General features: G+C 38.6%; 1 protein-coding gene across 2 annotated transcripts in view; it reads right to left on the bottom strand.

Annotated features, from left to right (window-relative positions):
- The window catches only part of ZCWPW2 (zinc finger CW-type and PWWP domain containing 2), a 400,309-nt gene that overhangs the window by 279,600 nt on the left and 95,193 nt on the right, over positions 1-25,516 (bottom strand). For both annotated transcript variants that reach the window (XM_045163891.1, XR_006547320.2), the window contains exon 5: positions 13,842-13,888. In XM_045163891.1, coding sequence (XP_045019826.1) covers positions 13,842-13,888 — 47 coding nt within the window. The remainder of the gene's footprint in view (positions 1-13,841; positions 13,889-25,516) is intronic.

Here is a 25,516-nt window from a genome sequence, read left to right as displayed (position 1 = left end):
AAAGTTATATCTTAATAATCTCTCAAAGGAAGTTTGTATGAAACATTCAGGAAGTTCATATTATTATGATACTAGAGATTAAGTGGTCTTCTTTTTGTGAGCTTAACCTCAAGGTCCCTGGTGGCTCAGACAGTAAAGAACCTGCCTGCAATGCAGAAGACCTAGATTCGATTCCTGGGTTGGAAAGATCCCCTGGAGAAGGGAATGGCTACCCACTCCAGTATTCTGGCCTGGAGAATTCCATGGACTGTATATAGTCCATGGGGTTGCAGAGTCCAATATGACTGGGCAACTTTCACACATGATATTCATATAGCTTTTCCAAGACTGCTTTACATATTTATATGGTAAAAAAAAAAAAAGCATATAAAAATACTGTTGTTTAAATCAATGATCTATATCCACAAAGACATTGTAACACTTTATTTCTATCTTGCTATTTAGGATCAGCTCACATTATACGCATATTTGAATATGAAGCGAAAGGGTGGTCACAAGTGGAAATGAAATTCAGGTAACAAGGTTGTTGTTCAGCTGCAAAGTCATGTCAGACTCTTTGTAACCTCATGAACTGTAGCACACCAGGCTCCGCTGTCCTCCACTATCTCCCAGAGTTTGCTCAAACTCATGTCCATTCAGTCAATGATGCTATCCAACCATCTCATCCTCTGTTGTCCCCTTCTCCTCCTGCCTTCAATCTTTCCCAGCATCAGAGTCTTTCCCAATGAATTGGTTCTGTGCATCAAGTGGCCAAAGTATTGGAGCTTCAGCTTTAGCATCAGTCCTTCCAATGAATATTCAGTGTTAATTTCCTTTAGGATTGACTGGTTTGATCTCCTTGCTTTCAATGGGATTTTCAAGAGTCTTCTCCAGCATCACAATGCAAAAGCATCCGTTTTTTTGGTGCTCAACCTTCTTTATGATCCAACTGTCACATTCATATATGACTACTGGAAAAACCATAGGTAACAAAGTGAAAAGTGTTTTATAGGTATTAGTAGAGAGAAATACTATTAGACAACTTCCATAAATGAGGGTGAGTTCTGTTGGTGATAATAAATTCCTCTCTACTTTAACACTCCTCAGATGCCCTTGCCTCTTTGGTTTTTCCAGTAGTCATGTATAGCTGTGAGATCTGGACCATAAAGAAAGCTGAGCACTGAAGAATTGATGCTTTTGAACTGTGGTGTTGGAGAAGACTCTTGAGAGTCCCTTGGACTGCAAGGAGATCGAACCAGTCCATCCTAAAGGAAATCAATCCTAAGCATTCATTGGAAGGACTGATGCTGAAGCTGAAACTCCAATACTTTGGCCACCTGATGAGAAGAACTGACTCATTTGGAAAGACCTGATGCTGGAAAAGATTGAAGGCAGGAGGAGAAGGGGGCGACAGAGGATGAGGTGGTTAGATGGCATCACTGACTTGATGGACATGAGTTTGAGTAAACTCCAGGAGTTGGTGATGGACGGGGGGCCTGGCATACTGCAGTCCATGGGGTCTCATAGAGTCAGACACGACTGAGCAACTGAACTGAACTGAAGTGTGCCTCTTCCTCTAGCCTTTGATGATGTATAGTGGATGGGGATAGGCATTGAATCTGGAAGGATTCATCTAGACCCTGGCACCTACCAGCAAGGTCACCTTCAGTGAGTCACTGACCTCTCTAACATCCAGCAAGAGCTTGGCATAAAGGATATTTTTATTTCCTTTGTTTTTAATAAATAAAAATATTTATTAAATATTTTCTAACTAAACGAGCCTTTCACATTTCAGGGTCTTCTTCTGTTAAATAATGCTAAAAAAAAACAAAAAACAAAAAACAAACTACCTCAAGGCATACGAGGGGAGATTAAATTAAATAACATGCCAGAAAGTATCCAATGGTGCTTAGAAATTAGGTGATGTGCAGTCACTATTTCACTGTTATACTAGTTCACCTGGTCAGGAGTCTCCTTTTTCATTAAACCATATGACAGAGGGTACTTGGCACTTTGATATGGTTGGACTTTGGTCATAGATCAGTTTTCCAAATCTGCCATAACAAGTTACCACAAATTTGGTAAAGTACCAAAAGTTTATTTTCTTACTGTTCTGAAGGATAGATGTGTGTCCCTTATAAGAACACTTGTCATTGGATGGAGGGCCCACATTAACCAAGATGAATTCATCTCAAAATCCTTACCCAACAGATGTACAAAGATCCTTATTCCAAATAAGGTCACATTCTGAGGATCCTGGTGGACATATCTTCTGGAGGCTACCATCCAACCCACTACAAGTAGATATGAAAGATCTACTTTATCTACTCCATGTCTTCTCCTTCTCTTCCTGTGTTGCAAAGCTGACTGACCTATGTTGTCCAGCCAATGTTATTCAGAACTAGAGCCATGACACGACAGAATCGGTAACACCTGAGAACTTGTTAGAAATGCAAATATACCCACCCCAAATCAGATAGTCTGGGGGTGGAGCCCAGAATCCGTACTTAAATAAGCTCTTCAGGTGACTGATCTAGCCGGCACCATCCAAACAAATATATTGCTAGGTAAGTACCACTGATTTTAACAAAAACAAAGCAAGTATTAATTCTTTTCTTGTTGGATGTAAAACAAAGAAGTGTATATATACAGAACATATGCCATTTACTGGAAAAAAATATATATTTAATAATAATTAGGATTGCAAACTAGAATGGCAAATGATAGAATTGGCTTTAATTGCAAAGGACAAAAAATCTATAAGAATTTTATTTATATTGGATTCATGTAATCTGCAAAACTGACTTGACATTGCCCATTTCCTCATCTAAATTAAATATCTTTTTTTTTTTTTTTTTGGCCACATGGCATGTGGGATCTTAGTTCCATGATCAGCAATTGAACGAGCAGTGCGAGCATGAAGTGGTAAACACTGGCCTGCCAGGGAAGTCCTAAAATTAAAAATCTCTTTAGTGAGAAGAACAAGTTTGTTAGCTGTATTAAACCTGAGGGCGTAAAGTTTTGATCAGCATTTTATGCTCACTGAATATATAAATATGTTTTGTAATCTTCTGAGAATAATTGTCAGTCAATAATAACTAAAGAGCTGCCTATTTTGACAGAAGAATGAATCTGTACCTTGAATAATGTACATAAACTCCTGTCAAAAGTCATTATATAGAAGGAAAAGCCAATATTCTCATTCCCCTTTGGTAAATCTTCTGGGAAATATATGCTTGGAATAGGATGAAAACTGGTTTCATGAAACATTGTAAATGATGGTTATTACTTAATCTGAGTACCTTGGGAGAACAAATAATAAAGTTAAGTCTTCGGGCCCAGAGAATATTTGTTTTTAACACTTCTTCGAAAAGAAGGGAAGGTTGAAATGATCATTTTCTAGTCTTATTTTAAGCATGATTTCAACAGATCATCTATAAATCGGTGTTTCTTACATAGATGGCAGCCAATGGACCAATGCTTCAGTCAGGTCAGTCTTTAGCAGAGGGGTATTCCTGTGAGGTTTGGACAGTATCAGAGACCAGTCCCTGGCAACATGACTTATCAGCCTCTAGCTGTCCCTTGCACTCTCTTCAGCCATGTGTAAGTTCATACTACTGGTCTGTGGATTTCTTTGCGTGAAGAGCTTACCAGAGAAAACACTGGAGTGTATGCTCAAGCAGTGACCTGAGGCACGGGAGAATCAGTTCAGTTCAGTTCAGTCACTCAGTCATGTCCAACTCTTTGAGACCCCATGGACTGCAGCACGCCAGGCCTTCCTGTCCATCGCCAACTCCTGGAGTTTACTCAAACTCATGTCCACTGAGTCGGTGATGCCATCCAACCATCTCATCCTCTGTCGTCCCCTTCTCCTGCCCTCAATCTTTCCCAGCATCAGGTTCTCTTCAGATGAGTCAGTTCTTCACATCAGGTGGCCAAAGTATTGGAGTTTCAGCTTCAGCATCAGTCCTTCCAATGAATGCTCGGGACTGATTTCCTTTAGGAGGGACTGGTTGGATTTCCTTGCAGTCCAAGGGACTCTCAAGAGTCTTCTCCAACACCACAGTTCAAAAGTATCAATTCTTCGGCATTCATGGGACAATGTTTCCCCCTAAAATAGAAGTTGACTGCTAGACCACCTTAGACAGAAGTCAAGAAAAGTCATTCTGTTAACACCTCCCAGTCCTGGTTGAGGACAGAAGTACCAGACACCTTAAGGGAACTCCAATGGTTATATACATCACTGATAAATTTTCAAGTCTTGCACTTGATTATTATTATTTTTTTTTTACAATCTTTGACCATCTATCTATACCACAGGTAGAACATAGCAATTCAGGAAGTTTCTTTTTAAAAAACAGCACAAATTGTACTATATCTATAGAGAGCTTCAAAAAATGAAGGATTAATAGGAACATGGAGGAAAGAGTCCCATGGAAATCAGAAGAAAGTAGAACTTATGTCAGCTGTTAATCTGACTGAATGAAGCTGGTAAGTTAGACTATTTGCCCTACAATTGGACACTGCCTAAAAATCCAAGTCTGTTGAAAACAATTCCTATTTCTTACAGTTTTTTCTAAGTCATTAGATATTTCAGCAAGAGGAATGTTGGGAAAAGATAAGGTTTCTCAGGAATACTTTCTAGAATCTACCTATTTCAATTAAATTTGAAAAAGCAGATGTTCTGAGAACATTCAATGATTATAGGACCCTTATTACATTTTTTTCTGGACTAAAGAACAAATGTTGAGACCTTCATTAGTGGTTTTACCATTTTTCTCTCTATCAACTTGATTAGTGAGGATAGGTGGTCTGATTCTCTGACCCATGATCACTGTCAAATGTTCTGAACATTTATCCTCAGCAACATGCAAAAGAAGATTGTCTCTCTCCTATACAGGGACAGACAGACTGCACAGTAGCATAATTTTTAAAAAAAGATTATTTAAAATATTTTGTCTGGATCCAAGTCTTTACATCAGATCTCTGAGGATTCCAGAGGTTGAAACGAAAGACATTCTTGCACCTAGATTCATAGAAGAATGTAGAAGCTACAACTCCTTTTGTTTGATCTGGGTGACGTGCTTCCAGCATGTAGGGGAGTACAGATTTAAGATGTGTACCTAAAATACATATTTCATAACAGAGAAAATTATTTTTGAAGCAAAGTGAAAGTATTTGGGCTTCCTGGCAGCTCAGACAGTAAAGGATCCACCTGAAATTTGAGAGACCTGGGTTCGATCCCTGGGTTGGGAAGATCCCCTGGAGAAGGGAATGGTTACCCATTCCAGTATTACAGTACCTTCTTGAGATTGATATTATCATCTCCATTTGGGCTTCCCTGGTAGCTCAGGTGGTAAAGAACCCGCCTGTAATGCAGGAGATCCCAGTTCAATCCCTGGGTCGGGACGATCCCTTGGAGAAGGGACAGGCTACCCACTCCAGTATTCATTGGCTTCCCTGATGGCTCAGACAGTAAAGAATCTGCCTGCAATGTGGGAGACCTGGGTTTGATCCCTGAGTTGGAAAGATCCCCAGGAGTGGTGCATGACAACCCACTCTAGAATTCTTGCCTGGAAAATCCCCATGGACAGAGGAACTTTCAGGCTACAGTCCATGGGGTCACAAAGAGTTGGACATGACTGAGAAACTAAGCATGGAAAGCATTAATACATAAACAAAAATAAAAATATCACCCCCAAATTAGTAATATTTTAAAGAATTTTAAAGTAATAATTTATAGGTTTTTAAAGACCTATGAACAAAATATAAATAAATATAAAATTTGAAGATCTGTGGGCAGAGGTCAAATGTTTATAAATTTGAAATTATAGATTAATTCTAATAAGTTATATGTAAACTTTACTGATTTTCACTGGCATATTTTCTTCCAGTGATAACAATTTTCCTTTGCCAATTAGAAAATAGTAGTTATTTCTATTAGGCATAGAAAGATAATTTTTAATATTTAGGGCAATAGCTAGAATCTATAAAATATACTCATTATTCAAACTCCTGTTGTATATCAATAACCACACTTTTATGGATTAGTAATACTGGTTTTTAGTTTTAATGGAATGGGATGAGGAAGGTGATGGTGAGAAGAAACCCACACTCATTGTGTGTGTAGCTTGATGTTGGAGATGTGTCTCTGGATAAGAGAAAGAACTATTCTGGCAATGAATATAATCAATAAAACTGAAGAGAGCTGCATAACAACCTTCAGTCCCAAATAGCAAAGGACAACACTTGCTCTTCGTGTGATTAGTAGGACTCAACTTGAACAGCTTTATGTTTCTTAACAAAAGAGCAATCACATTTTGTAGAATTCTTTTTTTTTTTTTTTTTTGCTTTCTGGTTCAAAGTTAAATTACAGAATAGAAAATGTGGAGAGTTATGGTTGAAAAGTTTTGGATTTCTGGAATCTATGACACCGGATTTTAAGTATTACTAAACTTGAATTCCAAGTGAATACATACCTTGAGTGAATTTTCAAATGGACATCATATGTAGAGAAAGAAAAATTAAGCCAATCTTCTATTATTATAAATGAAGACATTTAAAAATAATTAGGATGAAAACAATTCTTAGAAGTTGAGAGGATATTACTGATAGAGATGAATATCTGTTTACTGCCTAACTAGATTTTAAATCTTCTCAGGTAAATCAGTTCACCGGGACAGGTCACTAGTTTAGGAAAACCCTGCCACTCCCACCTCCCAAAGCACTCTTGGGACCTGCAACCCCCAAATGGCAACAAAAGGCACCCCACAGCCCCGTGGCGGAAAACCGGCCCTGTGTAAGCTGCCCGCTAAATGACAACCTGCCCGCTTGGAGAACAGTACCTCACGCTAGGAAGTGGTCGTCTTCTGTCCAGGGAACAAAAACAAAGAGGTGTTCACTCTGCTATACGCACTCTGATGCCCACTTACCCTCTATTCCCCACTCCTCTCACTCCCATCAACCATCTTAAGAAAACTACCCGGAGATCACTTTGGCTGAAATCAGATCCATAAACTGAAAGTCAAGTCAGAAAAAGGGTTAAGCAAATATACAAGTCCCAGAGTAGGCTTTTCTATTTAAGAAACAAACAGAATCATCCACATCAGAAAAGAGGTACTCTAAGTCAAGAGTACTCTTTGTTCTTACAAATATATAAAAGGTTCTGGATATCAACGACTAATCCATTTTGTCTGATTTTAATACTTTCTACTAATAGTTATCCTACAGAATTCCTATAGATTTTAATTTAAGATAAAAGAGGTAAAGCTTGAAACCTAAAGGGCAGGCTTAGTTTTTAAGTTACTAAAGAATATCTTGTTTAAAATCACTCCCCTGGAATGAAGTTTGATAACATTGCCTTAGAGTGGCTCAGAGTTTTTCAGGGAAACTAAAATTAGCACAAACAGAACTTTCTATATGAAGGTTTCCACTGGTGACTTAAAATGATAAATGGACAAATTTATATATTAATATATATTTTATTTATATTTGAAAACGCAGCTCACATCAAAGGAATACATTTATATCTTAAAATTTTGATTAGGAAAATTTTAGGCAGTAATGAAAATGTTATCTATTTTAATCTGGACTGGTAGTTACATGGGTGTATATGCTTAAGAAAAACTCATCAAACTCTACACTTAAGATCTGTGCATTTCATTGTGTTTAAGTTTAACATCAATTTAAAAAACTAAATTACAAAAAGGTAAATCAAAAGCAAGAAAGCTATAAAAACTAACAGTATAGAAAATGGCAAATTTTGACAGAATATCTGAATTGATTCAAGTTTTGGAAACACTGGCTTATGAGAAGGTGAAACAAAAGTAACATCCAAAAGAAATTAAGTGAGTTTTGAAGCCTGACAGTGACTCTTTCCAAGGTATTCCTCTCTTACCATTCTTTCTTGAGATATCTCTTTGCCTGGGGCTATAAGCCAGCTGTAAAGATCAATTACAATATTTATCTTTGTGGAAAGATGCATATAAAACTAAGTGAATTCAGTGAGGTGCTGTACATGAATTCTATATTATAAGAAGCTTATTAATTAGCGCAAATAACAGTATGGTACTGGCACAAAGACAGAAATATTGATCAATGGAACAAAACAGAAAGCCCAGTAATAAATCCACGCACCTATGGACACCTTATCTTTGACAAAGGAGGCAGGAATATACAATGGAGAAAAGACAATCTCTTTAACAAGTGGTGCTGGGAAAACTGGTCAACCACTTGTAAAAGAATGAAACTGGAACACTTTCTAACACCATACATAAAAATAAACTCAAAATGGATTAAAGATCTAAATGTAAGACCAGAAACTATAAAACTCCTAGAGGATAACATAGGCAAAACACTCTCTGACATAAATCACAGAAGGATCCTCTATGACCCACCTCCCAGAATATTGGAAATAAAAGCAAAAATAAACAAATTGGACCTAATTAAAATTAAAAGCTTCTGCACAACAAAGGAAACTCTAAGCAAGGTGAAAAGACAGCCTTCAAATGGGAGAAAATAATAGGAAATGAAGCAACTGACGAAGAATGAATCTCAAAAATATACAAGCATCTCCTGCAGCTCAATTCCAGAAAAATAAACAACCCAACCAAAAAATGGGCCAAAGAACTAAACAGACATTTCTCCAAAGAAGATATACAGATGGCTAACAAACACATGAAAAGATGCTCAACATCACTCATTATCAATCAGTTCAGTTCAGTCACTCAGTCATATCCGACCCTTTGCGATCCCATGAATTGCAGCACACCAGGCCTCCCTGTCCATCACCAACCCCCGGAGTTCACTCAAACTCACGTCCATCGAGTCAGTGATGCCATCCAGCCATCTCATCCTCTGTCGTCCCTTTCTCCTCCTGCCCCCAATCCCTCACAGCATCAGAGTCTTTCCCAATGAGTCAACTCTTCACATGAGGTGGCCAAAGTACTGCAGTTTCAGCTTCAGCATCAGTCCTTCCAATGAACATTCAGGACTGATTTCCTTTAGAATGGACTGGTTGGATCTCCTTGCAATTCAAGGGACTCTCAACAGTCTTCTCCAACACCACATTTCAAAAGCATCAATTCTTCAGCGCTCAGCTTTCTTCACAGTCCAACTCTCACATCCATACATGACCACTGGAAAACCCATAGCCTTGACTAGACAAACCTTTGTTGGCAAAGTAATGTCTCTGCCTTTGAATATGCTATCTAGGTTAGTCATAACTTTCCTTCCAAGGACTAAGTGTCTTTTAATTTCATGGCTGCAATCACCATCTGCAGTGATTTTGGAGCCCCCCCCAAAAAAGTCTGACACTGTTTCCACTGTTTCTCCATCTATTTCCCATGAAGTGATGGGACCAGATGCCATGATCTTCGTTTTCTGAATGTTGAGCTTTAAGCCAACTTTTTCACTCTCCTCTTTCACTTGCATCAAGAGGCTTTTTAGTTCCTCCTCACTTTCTGCCATAAGGGTGGTGTCATCTGCATATCTGAGGTTATTGATATTTCTCCCAGCAATCTTGATTCCAGCTTGTGCTTCCTCCAGCCCAGTGTTTCTCATGATGTACTCTGCATATAAGTTAAATAAGCAGGGTGACAACATACAGCCTTGACATATTCCTTTTCCTATTTGGAATCAGTCCGTTTTTCCATGTCCAGTTCTAACTGTTGCTTCCTGACCTGCATATAGGTTTCTCAGGTGGTCAGGTGGTCTAGTATTCCCATCTCTTTCAGAATTTTCCACAGTTTATTGGGATCCACACAGTCAAAGGCTCTTGCATAGTCAATAAGGCAGAAATAGATGTTTTTCTGGAACTCTCTTGCTTTTTCCATGATCCAGCAGATGTTGGCAATTTGATCTCTGGTTCCTCTGCCTTTTCTAAAACCAGCTTGAACATCTGGAAGTTCACGGTTCACATACTGCTGAATCCTGGCTTGGAGAATTCTGAGCATGACTTTACTAGCGTGTGAGATGAGTTCAATTGTGTGGTAGTTCAAGCATTCTTTGGCATTGCCTTTCTTTGGGATTGGAATGAAAACTGACCTTTTCCAGTCCTGTGGCCACTGCTAAGTTTTCCAAATTTGCTGGCATATTGAGTGCAGCACTTTCACAGCATCATCTTTCAGGATTTGAAATAGCTCGACTGGATTTCCATCACCTCCCCTAGCTTTGTTCATAGTGATGCTTTCTAAGGACCACTTGACTTCACATTCCAGGATGTAAATTACGCCTTTATTGGGGTTTCCCCTTGCCACAAGACAGGATAGAGTAAAGAAGTTAGACCTTTGGCTACTTTGAATAATTCTAGAACGCTCTGGCCTGGAGGAAGAGTCTCCATTTGGCTGGAACCTTGCCTGGGGATAATTTAGGGCAGAAGCAATGCTGGCTCAGTATTTTAGAATAGGATCAGAAGACAGTTGGGAGATGTGGAATTGGAATTGGTTAGTGCATATCAAAGAGGTACCCTGTGCATCTTGAAGCACTGGCTAGGCTTGGGAGCATTAGTCCTTCCCCAGACAAAAAGGTTTTTTAAAATGTCAAATCATCATGATATACATATATACATAGAGTCTGAGAAAGGAAAAATAACTACAAAAAAATTTTTTTGAAAAAATAAAGTAATGAAGGATCACTAACCCACACATTAAAGAAAAGAGAATAATTACAGCAATTTGGAATTCATTTTAAGACTACAGACGTAAATAGATATAGATATGGATATTTTGACATGTAAAATGCTGCATGTTATATTATGGACAAGGTATACTATACATTATAGCATGTGTGCTCAGTTGCTCAGTCGCATCCGACTTTTTGCAACCCCATGGACTATAAGCCACCAGGCTCCTCTGTTCATGGGATTCTCCAGGCAAGAATACTGGAGTGGGTTGCTATTTCCTCCTCGATCTTCCCAACCCAGGGATCAAACTCTTGTCTCCTGCATTGGTAGGTGGATCCTTTACTGATCCCCCTGGGAAGCCCCATACTATCTATTATAGAGAAGAAAACAAAAGAAGAGCAGCAAAGTAGGGAAAGATTATTTATTAGTATAAATGGTGTTGGGATAAGCAGTGAGTGCCGGGAGAAAACATGTCTTTTTCCACCACCCTTCTAAGGTTTCATTTGGGCCCCCTACAACAAAAGACAGATGAAAAAGTGAAAAGCATGCAAAATTAATATAAGTTTTATGTGACTGGGGTGCCTCCATAGGAAATGAAGACCCAGAGAAGCAACTCAGCCTCAGGGTTGTGACTCCGGGTGTGACGAGGAGTGGAAAGTCACAGGGATGTGGCAGGATAGGAAGGCGCACGGGGGTACATGTGGAGCCTGCTTCTGAGAACTCTCTGTGCCCTCTGTCTTTGGAGACAGGAGGCTCCTGTACTCCACGGACAGGGAGGACAACTCCCTCAAGAGGCCTTTATGACCTGCTTCAGGGGAAGGTCAGAAACTCCTTCCTACCTGGTGTTTCACAAATTCCTTCATGTGAGAATACTCAATACACCAAGGTGCTGTATTCTGGGGCAGCACATCCTGAGTCTTATCACTATAAGGCTGCTGCAATTTTTTATACTCTATCCTTGTACCACATGTAAAAATAAATCCATATTCCCACAACAATAGCTAACATTTATGAAATGTTTCCTATTTTCTAAGCACTGTGCTATGTACTTTATATAAATTGTCAAGAGTAATTTTTATATTGTAAGACTTTCATTTTCTCATTTAACAGGAGGAAACTGAGAGCATAGAGAGTTTAGCAGCCAAATTGAAGATCATAGCAGTGGTAGGTGACAGACCAGGACCTCTATCCCCTTTACAAGTAAATATATGGTTGAAAATGTTACAGTATGTAGGGTAGAAAATATGTAAATTATCCAGTAATTTCAATAACAATGTGTTTATTTCCATTTTCCTCTCCATAAGTCTTTGAAATTTCATGGCTTTTGGTCTAATTTATAATATTTCAGTATTATTTTATATTAAATCACTCTGCAATTATATTGGTAGTTTGTTGAGTTCAGCAGGACATTCAAAAGTCATACCAAATGTCGGACAGACATTACACAGTCTTGTTTAATGCACTGCAAGATATCTACTGTCCTGAATCTTTGCTCAGTAGAACATCTTGTGAAAGTGAACGTTGCTCAGTCGTGTCCAATTCTTTGCGACTCCATGGACTGTATAGTCCATGGAATTCTCCAGGTCAGAATACTGGAGTGGGTAGCCTTTCCCTTCTCCAGGGGATCTTCCCAACCCAGGGACAGAATCCAGGTCTCCCGCATTGCAGGCAGATTCTTTACCAGCTGAGCAACAAGGAAAGCAGAATGTCTTGTATTCCCTCAATTACTATACTCCCAAACACCTCCACACATTCCTAAAATATCTGTTAGGGCAGTGTCTCACAAACTACCTGTAGTAAAAAGCCAGTTGTTACCTTCCCCAACTCCATAATCTGTCCAATATCTATACTTTTATTAAAAAAAAAAAAAGAGTCACTAGGGGAGAACGAAACAAAAAATTAAAACATACAGAATGTAAATTCCATTTTATTGCATTTGACAGACAAAAATTACCATGCAAGTGTCTAAATGGTTACTGTCAGTTTTTCCTCTTATCTCATTGCAGGCCAATAAATAGATAGTTCACAGACCAGTTCTGGTTCGTGGGCCACATTTTGAATAGCACTGACCTAGAGACAGTACCACCTTTGGTGAAAATCACTAGTAAAAATAAAGCAATACATAAGAATGGTAGTTAATATTACCTTTATAATTTTTATGCTAAATATCCTCTAGTAGAGACTGAAATAAACAATACCATCTTCATAAACAACCCTGCACTACTTCACACGCTCCTGTCTAAACCTTCAGACATGCACACAAGTCCTAGTTCATTTCTTTTTTAAAGGGCAACCTTGTCTTCTGATGTTGAATTTCCCTTTGCAAAGGTGCATCTACACTATTTACATAGTGAAAAGTCCAGATTCCTTTTACAAGCAAAAAGCAAAAGGATAAAAACAAAATTTGATTTTAAAAGGACTCATATATAAAAATATACATACATGGAACACAAGAATGATGCTCCTCTCATTGCCTGTCCACCTGGAGGTTCCTGCCCATCAGCCTTTCCTGTTTCCCCACGTCACACTTGACCTTCTGAGAGTTCACCCTGTGCCCGCCCCATCACTCAACACATGGGAAGGACCACAAGGATAGGCTTTGCTTTCAATCACGGTCCACTTACTTATGACACTAATACATTACTTGTCCAGAAGAATTTGTTTAAAAGCATTGACTCCTTTTCTTTTTCAGTGGTGTCCTATTGAGAATATTGTCACATGAGAACACTGTCAAAGCTTCTCCTATCCTAACCATAGCTTTGACAGTAAGTAGAGTTAAACATCTCTCTGCACACAATGTACAGAATAACATTAAAATTTAAAAATTGCTTTAAAATGCTATTAACTTTATGAATTTTTATTAAAAAGATTCAAAAAAATGTCTGATGTTGTTCTCTACTTAACTTTAAGGTAAAGTCCACAATAAGCTGTGAATTTTAATTATTTCAATTTTCTATGAAGATTGCACACATAATAACATGACATAAAATATTTTAGTATGAGAAATATTAAAATATGAGTATGCACAAATAAAAGCAATTGTTTATTTCTTAACTTAAAATTTTCTATTATTCTAAAATCTGATAATTCTGTTACACTGATATAAGTAACATAAATATTAAATTAACCATAAAAATTAAAATATTAACCATTAATATTAAATATAAATAGTATTTTCTTTTAGAAGTGTATTAATCAGATTGAATTTCAAATCTGTATATTTAATAAAATATGATCTTACCCTTTTCTTGGCCACCACAGTAACTTTGCCAGCTGCTTTGGATTTGTCTGTAAGATAATAAAGAATGGTTGCTTCAGAAAAGTGCCTACACTCCTGTTCGAATAAATGCAACATTACACAGAATTTTCTTTCTCATACCGTGATACGTGTTTTCTGTGGTCCTTTTTGATAAAAATGCTAACAAACTCAGCTCCCAGAGTTGATTATAAAACAAAGTAATCCAAAAGTAAGAGCATATACTTATTTGACAAACCTCTGCCCCTAAATCTGACTGGCTGGCTGGATGCCCTCCAGCAAGCATCCAGTGCATTTCATTTCTAGGCTCCGGTCAGCCCAAGTGCCCTGGGGTATGTAGGATCTGGAATTAAATCCCAGTTACTTCTACATACACGTCTTACTACATGCCAGACAAGGAATAAAGACTTCAAAGAGACAACATCTTATTTAATCCTCCTGATAAGTTTTTAAAGGTGCATGCCCCGTCTCCACTCCACAGCCTGAGGTTCTGCAATGGGGCAGCCCCGTCTCCACTCCACAGCCTGAGGTTCTGCAATGGGGCAGATACATCCGACCACAAGGCCCTGGTCTCTATGCCTGCTGCCTCCATTCGGGGCCCCGAATGGGGCTGCCAACAGTACCTCCAAGAAAGACGCAGCAAGAGTGAGGAGGCTAATCAAACAAGAGTACAGCCGACCTTGAACAACATGGCGGTTAGAGTGCCAACCCCTTGTGCAGTCAAAAATCCACATATAACTTTTGACTCCCTGAAATTTAATGACTTGTAGCCTACTGTTAACTGGAAGCCTTACTGATAATGTAAACAGTTGACTAACACATATCATGTATGTTATTATGTATTATATACTATATTCTTACAATAAAGTAAGCCAGAGAAAAGAAAATGTCTTTAAGCAAATCAGGAAAGGAAAAAATGTCTACAGTACTGTACTGTATATATATATCAATGCTGTAAGTTTGTGATTTGTTTTTAAGATGAATCATCCGTCTGTCACTACCTATAGCAATTTTGTCTTCTATGATACAAAATACTGTAGATGTCACATGTATTACTAACACTAGACATCAAATATGAAAAGATAATGTGAAAACAAAATTCATGTTTCATGAAGAAACAGTGACATGGCTGCCCAGTGTAATAGATATGATTGCTCACAGTAGCCCAGCCTCTACATTAATGGATAAATCATTATAACATTTTTATGGCAGACAATATTATGGTCACATTCACAAGACAGAATGGGACACCTGTTATATTTTTTAAAACCCCTTACCTGTGATGATAGGCTGATATGCAGTTTCCCCAATTATGAGACAGAGAGGTACTGTACGTAATATAATTCTTTGAAAGCAAAGTTACAAGACTGTAAGAAAACTAACACATTATTAATTTTGTGTTAACTATCACTCACCTTTTGCCTATGTAAGGCTAGTCTATTCACTTCAATATAAGTCTTGCACACAACGCTCTACATGATGAATGCCTGGGCACTAATGCGGAGGACACACAGTGTCACATACTCTACTGCAAGTGTTAGACTGGCACACGAGGATACCCACATAGTGCACAACAAATACATTTATGGACCGTATGGCATGAGGATTATTTACTATTAATTGAGTACAAGTAGGTCATCATTAAGGTTTTCATCCTCATTAGCTTCACTTTGACAAGGCTGTGGAGGAGGAGGAGGAGAAAGGGTTGGACTTTCTTATGGGTGGCAGAGGCAGAGGAGGTGGAGGAGGTGGAAGGGGAGACAGGATAGGCAAGCTCACTTGATGTCACTGTATAGGAATGCGTCTTCATTTTTGTCTGACTTTTTTGCATCCTCATTTCTCCAAAATAATACTAACACTTCTTCCACCATTTGCTTCCGTTTCAGTGCCCGTATCATAGAAGAGTTCATGATGTAAAAAGTTAAAACGAGGCTTGAGTAATCTGAAACCTTCTGCCAGATTGTCTGATGTCAATTTGTTTTCTGGCACTGCTTCTTCTACATCTTCTTCCTTATCATCTGGCCCTGATTCAGAAGCAGTTATCTGTTAATTCCTCTGGTGTGCTGTCTTAAATTTCTCCGAGGTCTGGAAACTCATCACCTGCTACCCTTTTTGTCATACCCACAACCTCTTTCATGATGTCCTCAACTGGATCCATTGTAAGTCCTGTGAAGTCATGCACATCTGGTCACAGTTTTCTCCAGCAGGGATTTATTATTTCAGGCTTGATGGGCTTCATGGATTTTTCTGTAACAACAATGGCATCTGCAATGGTGTAATCAATCCTTCCAGACTTTCACAATGTTCTATTAGGGTTCTCTTCTAGAGCGTTGACAATCCTTTCCATGTGTAACAAGCGTTAAAAGTTCTATGATCCCTGATCTACAGACTGAATTCAGCTCAGTTCAGTCACTCAGTCGTGTTCGACCCTTTGCGACCCCATGGACTGCAGCACACCAAGCCTCCCTATCCATCACCAACTCCTGGAGTTTGCTCAAACTCATGTCCATCGAGTTGATGATGCCATCCAACTATCTCATCCTCTGTCATCCTCTTCTCCTCCTGCCTTCAATCTTTCCCAGCATCAGGGTCTTTTCTAGTGAGTCAGGTTTTTACATCATGTGGCCAAAGGACTGGAGCTTCAGCTTCAGCGTCAGTCCTTCCAATGAATATTCAGTGTTGATTTCCAAGGGACTCTCAAGAGTCTTCTCCAACACCACAGTTCAGAAGCATCAATTCAATGCTGCTCAGTTTTCTTTATGATCCAACTCTCACATCCAGACATGACTATTGGAAAAACCATAGCTTTGACTAGACGGACCTTTGTAGGCAAAGTAATGTCTCTGCTATTTAATATTATGTTCCAGTTCGTCATAGCTTTTCTTCCAAGGAGCGTGTCTTTTAATTTCATGGCTGCAGTCACCATCTGCAGTGATTTTGGAGTCTAAGAAAATACAGTCTGTCACTGTTTCTACTGTTTCCCCATCTATTTGCCATGAAGTGATGGGACTGCATGCCATGATCTTTGTTTTCTATGTTGAGCTTTAAGCCAGCTTTTTCAGTCTCTTCTTTCACCTTCATCATGAGGCTCTTCAGTTCCTCTTCATTTTCTGCCATAAGGGTGGTGTCATTTGCATATCTGAGGTTACTGATGTTTCTCCCAGCAATTCAGAAACTTAATTAGAGAATATATGTTCAAAAGGCAAGCAGTTCACTTTGACACCTTCAGTGCTGAACTCATGGCATTCTGGGGGCCAGGGCATTTCTGATATCAGAACTTTAAAAGACAGTCCCTTGCTGGTGGAGTACTTCCTGACTCCAAGGACAAAGCACTGATGAAATTCTTGCTGTCCAGGCCTTCTTCGTATAGTACAACCAAAAGACTGGCAGCTGCTGTTTATCTTTTCCCTTCAAAGCTTGTGGGTTAGCAGCTTTATGGATAAGGGCAGTCCTGATCATACATCCAGCTGCATTTGCACAAAATCAGTTAGCCTAGCCCTTCCTGCCTTAAATCCTGGTACTTGCTTCTTTTCTTTACTAACAAATATCTTTTGCAGCATTTTTTTTCCAGAATAGGACACTTTCATCTGCATTAAAAATCTGTCAGGTAGGCATCCTTTCTCCTCAGTGACTTTTTTAATGCCATCTGGGAACTCATCTCCTGCCTTTTGGTCAGCAGAAGCTGCTTCTCTTGTTATCTTGACATTTCGTAAGCCCAACCTCTTTCTAAAATCAAATCATCCTTTGCAGGCAGTAAATTCTCCAATTCAGATCCCTCACCTTCCTTTTGCTTTAAGTTGTCATATTATAACCTCACTTTTTCTTGAATCATACTAGAGTCTAAGGTATGTCTTTTTGATAGCAAACCTGTACTCACACTAAGGCTGCAATTTCAATGCAAGGTAAAAAGGGTATTGCACTCAAGTGAAAGGTTTTGGTGCATGCTAGTGTAGCAATGGCACCCCACTCCAGTGCTCTTGCCTGGAAAATCCCATGGATGGAGGAGCCTGGTAGGCTGCAGTCCATGGGGTCGCTAAAGAGTCAGACACAACTGAGCGACTTCACTTTCACTTTTCACTTTCATGCACTGGAGAAGGAAATGGCAACCCACTCCAGTGTTCTTGCCTGGAGAATCCCAGGGACAGGGGAGCCTGGTGGGCTGCCATCTATGGGGTCGCACAGAGTTGGACACGACTGAAGTGACTTAGCAGCAGTAGCAGCAGCAGCAGCAGCAGTGTAGCCAAAGTGATAGCTTCACAAATTTCCTTGTTTCACTTTTTACAATGGTTGGAGTCATCCATCTTGAAATGGTGGCAACTTCAGTTGCAGACCTCAGTCTATAGTCCATATCAAGTAACTCTGTTTTTCCTTGGAACGTCGTGACTTATTTCCTGGGTGCACTTTCAGCATCATTAGTGGCACTTCGTGGGTTCTATGGTATTGTTCAGGGCTTATGGTATTGCATGGACATATGTGAGAACTGCAAGAGAACACTTTCCACTGTGATACGCAACTTTAGTGGAGAGATGAAGTGCTCGTGCAGAGGTGACCCGTGTCACAGCATTTGCACAGGTGTGCACTACATCTGTGCTCACTGTGACAGCAGCAGGAGGTAGCTGGGAAAGTATTACCATGGCACAGTGTGTGCACAACACTTACCTTTATGCAATCATGGTTTAATACTGCATTTTTATGTTTGTTTACATTTCACCCGACTACAAATGGCACCATATACAATCTGTGTTTATGTACATTTTAATAAGTTTTAATTTTTATAATATATTTGTGTGTATTTCATGGTAGTAAATGATTAAAATAGACTGCTATCTACATATAATTTAATCACTCATGATATACACTTTTCTCAAATTTTTTAGGCTATGCAGTTCATCTGTAAATTTTTTCAAATTGTCACCAATCTCCCCACATTTTTCATATATTTATTAAGTGAATTCACTGAAATCTGTGTATAAGTGAACCTGCTCAGTTTCAACTCATGTTGTTCAAGGGTCAATTGTATAGAAAATTATTTAAAGATCATTTTGATATGTGCAAAAGTATGTGTGTGTGTATTAGTAAAAATCATTGGCACAACTGGTCTTTTTTTAAAAAATGTTCAATCTGGAATTCCATAATTGAATAGATTCTATGTAAATATTTATCCATAGATATGTTTTAGAAACCTTAAAACTGTGGTAATGAAAAATGGGAAGGGCTATGGATATTAACTGTAAGGTTTCAGGGCTGCATTTATGCAAAGAGGCAGAATCAAGATGGTGGAGAGGGCAGAAACAGAGTCCCTGTCTCCCCATGCTTAGGACACTCACTAGACACTGGTGGGGAATCCCCAACAATCAGGCCAACGGGAGGAGCCCCTGGGTGGCCAGGTACCATGGGGGAGCAGGAGGGGAGGGGCAGTCAAGAAGTCAAGTCTCCCTCTGTCTTCTGGAGCCCCCTCTGTGCTCTAGAGTCCCTTCCAAGCACATGCATTGCCCATGTAGGCCCTGCAGGCACAGGAAAGAAAGAGGAGAAAGAGCTGTGCTGGCTAGGGGTATGTTCTTTGGGTGTGGAAGAGTGGGAAACAGCCCGGTGTTCTACCATCCACTCAGCCTGGGGGAGCCTCCTGGGACGCCAAGCCCGATCCTCTGTACTTGGAAGCCTGATGCACTCTGGAGGCCCCCTCAGCTGGGCTGAGCCCAGGCCTTACCTCCTACCCCAATCCAGGGTCTTTTCTGGAGGCATGGTCCTGAACCAAGACCCCACGCCCCACCTAAACCCTGCCTCCACCTAAACTCTACAACCACCTAAGCCCTTACCCACCTAAGGCCCATGATGCCTTTCTTTGTTGCTCTTATTGTTTTGTTAGATTTTTTTGTTTTTTACTCTTGGCCAGTGGAGTTCAGTTTTACACTCAGTTTTACAACCTGTAGCTATTTTATATATATTCTTAATTTTTCTACTGTTTGTTAGTTTTCTAAATTTATTTTATTCTTTGTTATTGTTCTGCTCCCTTTTATTTTTATTTAGTATAATATATATATACATATAAACATATATACACACACATATGTATACATATAAACATATATACATAGATATATATATACACACATAAACATATATACACACACACACACACACGCGCGCGCACGCACATACTTTTTCTCTCTTTGCTACTGGAGTCTGGTTTTACCCTCCAGGTGTTGTTTCATATATACTCTTATTTTTTCTGATATATCTGTTAGTTTTATAAATCCATTTTATTTTTTATTCTTTGTTATTGTTCTGCTCCTTTTTATTTTTTATTATTATTTTCTTCTTTGCTACTGAAGTTTGGTTTTACCCTCCAGAGCCTGTTTCATATAGATTTATATCTTTTCTAACATATCTGTTAGTATTTTAAATTTATTTTTTATTTTATTATATGTTATTGATCTGCTCCCTTATTTTTTACTTTTTTCTTTTCTTTTTTTGCTGCACCCTGCATCTTGTAGGATCCCAGCTCACAGGCCAGGAAACAGGCCTGAACTCCTGTGGTGGGAGCACTGATTCCAAACTGCTAGACTAACACAGAATGTCAGGCCCCAGGGAATATTAATCAGGATGAGGTATCCCAGAGGTCCACATCTCAACACCAACACGCCACTTCACCCAAGTGCCCACAAACTCCACTGCTAGAAACCTCAGGCCAAACAACTAGTAAGAAAAGAACACAGACCCACCAATCAAAAAAAAACAAAAACAAAAAAAAAAAACCATGAGATGACAAAAACTATAACAAGCACTGAAAATGAAATTGATCAAAAATCTTCCAACAAACAAAAGACCAGTGCCAGAAGGCTTCACAGGTGAATTCCATCGTGTTCAAATTCTTCCCAAAAATTGCAGAGGGAAGCAAACACTCCCAAACTCATTTTACGAGGCCACCATCACCCTGGTACCAAAACCAGACAAGGAAATCACAAAAAAAGAAAACTTCAGGCCAATATCATCAATGAATATAGATGTAAAAATCCTCAACAAAATACTAGCAAAAAGAATCTAACAACATGTTAAAAGGATCGTACACCATGATCAAGTGGGGTTTATCCATGGGATGCAAGGATACTTCAATATATGCAAATCAGTGTGATACACCATATTAACAAATTGAAAGATAAAAGGCTTCTGATAAAAGATAAAAATCACATGATAATCTCAATAGATTTAGAAAAATCTTTCAACAAAATTCAATACCCATTTATGTTAAAAAAAAAAAAAAAACTCTCCAGAAAATGAAAGAGAAGGAACTTACCTCAACATAACAAGGGCCACGTACAACAAACCCACAGCAAACATTATTTCCAATGGTGAAAAACCTGAAAGCATTTCCTCTAAGATCAGGAACAAGAAAGAGGGCCCACTCTCACCACTGTTATTCAACATAATTTTGGAAGTCCTAGTCACAGCAATCAGAGAGGAAAAACAAATAAAAGGACTCTGGATTGGAAAAGAAGTAAAACTCTCACTGTCTACAGATGACAAGATAATGTATGTACACAGAAAATCCTAAAGATGCCACCAGAAAATTACTAGAGCTAATCAATGAATTTAGTAAAGTCTCAGGATACAAAATTAATACATAGAAATTGTTTGCATTCCTATACACTAATAATGAAAAATCAGAAAGAGAAATTAAGGAAACAATCCCATTCGTCACTGCAACAAACAGAATAAAATACCCAGGAATATTCCAACTGATGAAGGAATAATCTCCAGCGTACACAAGTAGTTCAATATCAGAAAAGCAAACAACCCAATCAGAAAATGGGCAGAAGACCTAAACTGACATTTCTCCAAAAAAGACACACAGATGGCTAAAAGACACACAAAAAGATGCTCTACATCACTCATCATGAGAGAAACACAAATCAAAACTACAATGAGGTATCACCTACCTCACACTGGTCAGAATGGTAATCATCAAACAATCTACAAACAGTAAATGCTGGAGAGGATGTGGAGAAAAGAGAACCTTCTTGCACTGTTGGTGGGAATGTAAATTGATACAGCCACTATGGAGAACAGTATGGAAATTCCTTAGAAAACTAAGAATGATGTTACCATATGACCTTTGAAATTTAAAGAAATATTCCTAGGTATTTTATTGTTTGTTGCAATGGCGAATGGGATTATTTCCTTAATTTCCCTCCTTAGGTAGGTTCATTCCTAGGATAAAAACCTGCAAAAGACCTGTATACAGAAAACTATGATACTGATGAAAGAAATCAAAGATGACACAAACAGATGGAGAGATATATCACATTCTAGGATTGGAAGAATCAACATTGTGAAAATGACTATACTAGCCAAAGCAATCTACAAACTCAATACAATCCCTATCAAATTACCAACGGCATTTTTCACAGAACTAGAACAAAATATTTCACAATTTGTATGAAAACACTAAAGACCCCAAATAGCCAAAGCAATCTTGAGAAAGAAAAATGGAGCTGGAGGAATCAATGTTCCTGATTTCAGACTGTACAACAAAGCTATAGTAATCAAGATACTATGGTACTGGCACAAAAACAGAAATATGAATCACTGGAACAAGATAGAAAGCCTACAATAAAACACACACACCTATGGGCACCTTATCTTTGACAAAGCAGGCAAGAATATACAATGGAAAGATAGCTTTTTTAATAAGTGGGGTGGGAAAACTGGACAGCTATGTGTAAAAAAATGAAATTAGAACACTTCATAACACCATACACAAAAATAAACTCAAAATGGATTAAAGACCCTAATGTAAGCCCAAACTATAAAACTCTTAAAAAGAAAACGTAGGCAGAACACTTTTTGACATAAATCACAGCAAGATCCTCTTTGACGCACCTCCAAGAATAATGGAAATAAAAACAGAAATAAACAAATGGGACCTAATTAAACTTAAAAGCTTTTGCACAGTAAAGAAGCTATAAACAAGATGAAAAGACAACCCTCAGAATGGGAGAAAATAACTGCAGAAGAAGCAACTGACAAAGGATTAAATTCCAGAATATACAAGCAGCTCATGCAGCTCAATATCAGAAAAGCAAACAACCCAATCAAAAAATGGGCAGAAGACCTAAACCAACATTTCTCCAAAGAAGAGATACAGACGGCTAACAAACAATAAATACTGGAGAGGATGTGGAGAAAAGAGAACCTTCCTGCACTGTTGGTGGGAATGTAAATTGATACAGCCATTATGGAGAACAGCATGGAAATTCCTTAGAAAACTAGGAATGAAGCTACCATATAACCTTTGAAATTAAGACACTTGCTCCTTGGAAGAAAAGCTATGACAAACCTAGACAGCATAGTAAAAGCAGAGACATCACTTTGCTAACAAAGGTCTGTACAGTCAAAGGAACTGTACAGTCAAACATATGCTTCTTTCAGTAGTCATGTATCAATGTGACAGTTGTACCATCAAGGCTAAGCATCAAAGAATTAATGCTTTTGAATTGTGGTGCTACAGAAGACTCATGAGAAACCCATGGACATCAAGGAGATCAAACCAGTCAATTCTAAAAGAAATCAACCCTGAATATTCATTGGAAGGACTGATGCTGAAGCTGAACCTCTAATACTTTGGTCAACTGATGTGAAGACCCTGATGCTAGGAAAGATTGAGGGCAGGAGGAAAAGGGGGCAACAGATGAGATGGTTGGATGGCATCACTGACTCAATGGACATGAGTTTGAACAAGTTCTGAGACATAATGAAAGACAAGGAAGCCTGGTGTGGTGTGGTCCATGGGGTCACAAAGAGTCAAACAGGACTTAGTGCCTGAACAACAACAACAACAATATGAACCAGTGATCCCACTACTGGGCATATACCCTGAGAAAATAATAATTCAAAAAGGCACTTGTACCCCAATGTTCACTGCAGCACTACTAACAATAGACAGGACATGGAAGCAATCTAGATGTCCATCAACAGATGAATGGATAAAGAAATTGTGGTAGACATATACAATGGAATATTACTCAGCCATAAAAAGGAATGAATTTGAGTCAGTTGAACTGACGTGGATGAACCTAGAGCCTGTTATACAGTGTGAAATAAGTCAGAAAGAGAAAAACAATTGTCATATATTAATGCATATATATGAAATCTAGAAAAATGGTACTGATTAACCTATTTGCAGGGCAGTAATAGACAGAGATGTAGAGACAGACTTGTGGCCACAGTGGCAGAAGGCAAGGATAAGACGAGAGAGTAGCTTTGAAATATATACTTTACCACACGTAAATACACAGCCAGAGAGAAGTTGCTATATAACACAGGGAGCTCAGCCTGGTGCTCTGTTAAGACCTAGAAAGGTGAGATGGTGGGGTGGGAGGGAGGCTCAAGAAGGAGGTTCAAAAGGGAGGGGATATGTGTATACATAGAGCTTCCCTGGTGCCTCAAACGGTAAAGAATCCTCCTGCAATGCAGGAGACCTGGGTTCGATCCCTGGGTCAGGAAGACGTCCTAGAGAAGGGAATGGCTACCCACCCCAGTATTCTTGCCTGGAGAATACCATGAACAGAGGAGCCTGGCAGGCTACAGCCCATGAAGTTGCAAAGAGTCAAATATGACTGAGTGACTAAGCAGACGCATACAGCTGATTCATGTTGCTGTATGGTAGAAACCAACATAACACTAGGGGTAAAGCAGTTATCCTTCAATTAAAATTAAAATTTAAGAAAGAAACGAAAAAGATTTATCAATACGGGAATATAATCACAATGAGCATGTAAAACAAAAAGGATAAGAGTAAATAAATTCTTGCCATCTAAAAGCGAATTTTGCAGTAAAAAATTATTTTCACAAAACAGAAAACTAGAGGAGTAGGTTATTATATTTATACCTACAATTGGCTGCCACGTGTAAATTTCCCTTTTTCCTATGTTCAGCTGGTGCTTGAAATAACCCCTTCTTCTGGAGTATATGTTTCCTTCCTGATGAACGTACAAGATGACCCACCACCATAGATGATTCTTCAGCTAGGAGAAATACCCGCCTCTTTTGCAAACTCATAGTCATCTCAGGTCACAGAACTTTTTTCCCTGTCTTACAGCTTCTTCGATATATATCTAAGCACTCTGCAAGGCTAGGATGTGCCTTGAGGCAGGGACCACTTTTCAATGCAGCAGGTGCTCAATTTTTTTACATTTAATAAATGTATATGGATTTTATGCAAAATATCATATGGATCTGAAATATACATTGTACCCAAACAAATTAATATAATTAACTGAAACACACAGAATATTTACATGGCATAAGTCACTATACTAGACAATGTAAAATATAAAATACTACATGTTGTCACTCAGATCTTTAGTTTCTTAACTGATGAAGCAGGAGTAATATATTGGTATACTGTGATTTAAAAAATATAATCTACATAAAATAAAGTTCCTAAAACAATGTCTGGTAGATTTTAGATAACAATGTTCTCTTCCATTTTAGCTAATTGATGTGTGTGTGTGTGTGTGTGTGTGTGTGTGTTAGAGAGAGAGTGAGGGAGAGATCTTAAGCCTTGTAATACTAGGAAAAATAGTTTGTCAATGATATATTTCACTACTGTCTCATCTTTTCAAGTGATTTCATCATTCTTCCATTTAAATAATTATTTG

The sequence above is a fragment of the Bubalus bubalis genome, chromosome 21 (genome assembly GCF_019923935.1).
Source record: "Bubalus bubalis isolate 160015118507 breed Murrah chromosome 21, NDDB_SH_1, whole genome shotgun sequence".
Lineage (NCBI taxonomy): Eukaryota > Metazoa > Chordata > Mammalia > Artiodactyla > Bovidae > Bubalus > Bubalus bubalis.
Note: the sequence above shows the minus strand (reverse complement) of the source record. Positions and strands in the feature narration are given on the sequence as shown.